This window comes from Acartia tonsa, chromosome 3 (genome assembly GCF_053477335.1).
Source record: "Acartia tonsa isolate MP-2025a chromosome 3, ASM5347733v1, whole genome shotgun sequence".
Classification (NCBI taxonomy): Eukaryota; Metazoa; Arthropoda; class Copepoda; order Calanoida; family Acartiidae; genus Acartia; species Acartia tonsa.
In genome coordinates, this window is record NC_137262.1 from 37793288 (window position 1) to 37796988 (window position 3701).

At 32.0% G+C, this 3701-nt stretch overlaps 1 protein-coding gene across 1 annotated transcript; it reads right to left on the reverse strand.

The window, feature by feature from the left end:
• Positions 1 to 827: 827 nt before the first annotated feature.
• On the reverse strand, positions 828 to 3178 carry LOC145314050 (uncharacterized). Its single transcript, XM_080153790.1, has 3 exons — positions 3011 to 3178; positions 2400 to 2665; positions 828 to 1953 (listed from the first exon to the last, which is right to left on the reverse strand). Exons 1-3 carry the CDS (start codon positions 3135 to 3137, stop codon positions 1108 to 1110), a joined length of 1239 nt encoding a protein of 412 aa, XP_080009916.1. The 5' UTR covers positions 3138 to 3178; the 3' UTR covers positions 828 to 1107.
• Between the last annotated feature and the right edge of the window lie 523 nt (positions 3179 to 3701).

Sequence of the window (3701 nt, forward strand, 5' to 3'; positions counted from 1 at the left end):
TAGTTCAGTGATTTGTAAATATTATATAAATAACATACAATAGTTATAAAAGTGCAAAAATATATAGGTAAATTATATTCAATACATAGTAGATAGTGAGATCATTTTTTTCTTTTAAATGCAATTTTTATCGTACAATGGTTAGATAAATAAACAAGGATGACAACATCCATAAGTAGCGAAGCTCAACAATTATGAATTAATATCGGGAAAAATTACTATAAAGAAGTGTCATACAATAAACAGTAATCTTGATAAAATAGGGAAATCAGGAAAACTTAAAAATCACCCAACCTTAAATATGACAAAAATTTTAAATCTAGGAATCGATCTAGCACCGCAATTTATAGACAAATCTTAATGAAACTTGATAAAAAATGTGTAGAATATGAGCATATTCAATCCCTGATAATTTCAGCCGCAAATCCTGAATAGTAATCGAGAAAACTATAGAAAACCTAAAAATCTAGGAATCGATCTAGCACCCTCATAAATGAAAAATCGCAATAAAACTTAAGACAAATATTTAGAATGTAAATTTTAGCAATCCCTGAAAATTTCAGCCTATTATCTTAAAAAGGAGTTGAGAAAATCACAAAAACATAAAAATCTAGGAATCGATCTAGCACCCCAAATAACAGACAGATGAACAAAACAATGTATAGATTAGATGGGCATATGTTATAAGAATCTTCACTAAAAATTTCAGCTGTCTACCTTTTATAGGAGCCGAGAAAATCACGTTTCCCCAACTTTGTCTCAGACGGACGGACAGACAGACGGACGGACGGACATTTCGAATTATAGAGTAGCTTCGCTACTAATAAAAACATAGAGATTCATAAAAATATAAGGTGAAATAAATGCTTATGACACATTAGTGATAACAAAAACCAATCTCATAATAAATTGCATAGGTATGTTATTTATGATTGTGCGGCATGATAAAGTCCAGAATAATAATTCGAAAACGAATGTATAATACCTATAATAAAAGCAAGATACATCATAAATGGATTATATTATAGATAAAATTAAAATGATTTTGTAGTTTTTATATTTTGTATCATTTTTTCTGTCTGCCTAAAATACTTTATACCGTACATATCACAAAGATTCCACATGATCTGCTTTCAGACTTGTATCAGAATTTATAACATTCTCGTCTTTGGTAAACTGTTCAGCGTTCGATTGGCTGGAAAATGAATCCAACTCCTCTGAAATATTCTCACTGACTGAATAATCATTTTCCTTGTCTTGTTCCTTGTTGTCCTTGTCACTTTTTTCATCATTATCACTGTCTTTTGATAATGTTTTTTCAAGGCTTCCCCTGCTTAAATCTAACAAATGAGATTCTTTGTTTTTCAGTGGGGATAATTCTTTGCCTAATGAAAGTGAAGGTAGCTCTTTCCTTCTACCTCCTAATAAAGGTGGCAATTCACCTCTTGGGCCACCACCGAGGGGAGGTAAATCTCCTAATCTAGAATTTTCAGAGCCTAACCCCAAAGCAGGAAGGTCGCCCAGCAATGATAATGGTTTTTGGGTCTCTGAAGTTTTAGATTCTTTGATATCTGATTCAATTTTATCACTTTTTATTTCCACGTCTTTTTCTGCTCTGAAACTTATCTTCCTTGTCCTTTCTTTTTCTCCTACCTCATCTAAAGAAATGGATAATTCCTTTGAATCAAATGATAAAGCAGAAACAACCTTATTTTTAGGTGATAGCAGTTTCGAGTCCTCTTTTTTGTTACTTAAAGGTTGAAGATTTAGATAAAGGTCAGGGGTAATGCTTTGGTCCTCATCAGGCATCCAGTTTTTATAGCTGCTATATGCGCCATCGTTACCCTGGGAGTTATTTGACTGGTCATGGGCTATGGATGGCTGGTTGAGAGATCGGTCATCCTCCTCTGAGATCTCGGTAGGTGTTGGACTTTCTGATTTTAACACAGATACCTTTATTCAAATATATTTACCAAAGGTTAAGAAAAGGAAATTTGAATGCAGATATAATAAAATAATACGAGGAGGCTCTGTATTTAAAGGGGAAGATATAAGTAAATAAAAATAGCCTAAAACAAACCCAAAGATAAAATCTAAAAATAAAATACCTTAAAACCATCCCGGACCTATGCGAAGCTTCCCTATGAAGGAGAACTTAATCAGTTAAGTTTTTATTGAAATCTTAAAGCTTCAGACAAAAGAAACCCTTTGTACTTTATATAATAGGATACACAAAACTTTTAAGGAATAATGACACATTGTTCATAAGAAAATCATATGTACTATTTCATACTGTATTAGTTAATAATTTAAGATTATTTAGTTATTGACCTATGAAGTATAAAGCAACTATGCCCTATCAAAGTTCTTGTTCTGCTTTCCAATGGTAAATATCTTGCCTTTGATAGACGCATTATTTCTGATATCAGCGGAACTTTAGGATCAACTAACTCTGTCAAACCAAGACTATCAATCAATTTTGATCTATTACGATGTCTCAATTCTTTCCCCATGTTCGTCTCAGGGTCAAAAACGGCCAACGTAAAATCCAGCTCGAAAAATTCCAGAAATTCTCGGACTAAACATAGAACTAGCCGTCCTGATGTGGAGTTTTGAAATTCTTTTAGAGCAGGATTCAGCAGCTTAGATTTGGGATTTACTTGTCCTGTAAAATATAGTTAAAGAAATGAGTAAGTGTAGGCGTAACAATTTTATAAACTTCATATTTCATATTCATAGAAAGTTAACTTTAGTATAAAGAAAATATTCGCTGCAATAAATAGGCATTTCCAACAAATAAGGATAACTTAATTAACTACCTAAACCTATCAAGGATCACCTTAAATACAGAACCATTGGGTCCAGCGGCTTGACGACCATATCATAAGAAAAGCACAAAGAAATAAAATAAACAATAGAACATGGCACGTACTTCTTTCCAATATTGGATATATGTGTTATCAAAATTCATAAAAAATCATCGCTATTTTAATCATTTCTTTCACCATGCCTGATTCAAGGGCCGAATAAACATGAGCGCGCAGTTGTGCTTTCAGCTTGTTGAGAACTCCATTGCTGTCGAGTAGCTGCGTCACCATGTCTTTCAGCTCGATATCATCTTCTGTCACCGTCGACATTTTTAACTTGAAGTATGCTTAACAGGAAATTCAACTACTGTCATTAAATTAGATACAATATTATCTTTTGGAGATTGTTAATTTTACATATTTTCTTGTGATCTGAAAACAACATAAATTGTTAAATGACAATAAATAAAAGCTGAAACTAAGCTTATGAATAATTATCAATTTTGCTTAAAATATATCATGATAAATATTATATTCTTGAAGGAAGGAGATGGAAAATTAGGCTTATTATTACACTAGACCCCAAAGTTTTTTACTAACGTTTTTTTTATTTGTTGGCGCTTTACAACTTTAGGGACTTAATTTTTAATGGTTAATTAATATTAATGAGTGTCCAAACGGTTCCACCACTAATTGTGTTTCACCATTGAAGATGTACATCAATTTATCGGCCATTGTCTTATCCCTTAAGATCCTAGCTTTATAAGCTTGTGTTTCCTAAAAGTTGCTTTAATCAAATTCCTAAATTATTAACTTTCATTTTAAATTATCTTATCATAAAGGCGTCCAGCTACTTAAATTTTATCATAAACATGATCATTATATCGTTTTAAA

Bases quoted from the DNA above. Each gene is read 5' to 3' on its own strand.
- LOC145314050 (XM_080153790.1), bottom strand. From the start codon at position 3,137: ATGTCGACGGTGACAGAAGATGATATCGAGCTGAAAGACATGGTGACG. The intron at 2,666-3,010 runs GCATGGTGAAAG...TATATTTTACAG, and splicing joins TTATTCGGCCCTTGAATCAG to GACAAGTAAATCCCAAATCT. The intron at 1,954-2,399 runs GCAAGATATTTA...ATTTGAATAAAG, and splicing joins AAATAATGCGTCTATCAAAG to GTATCTGTGTTAAAATCAGA.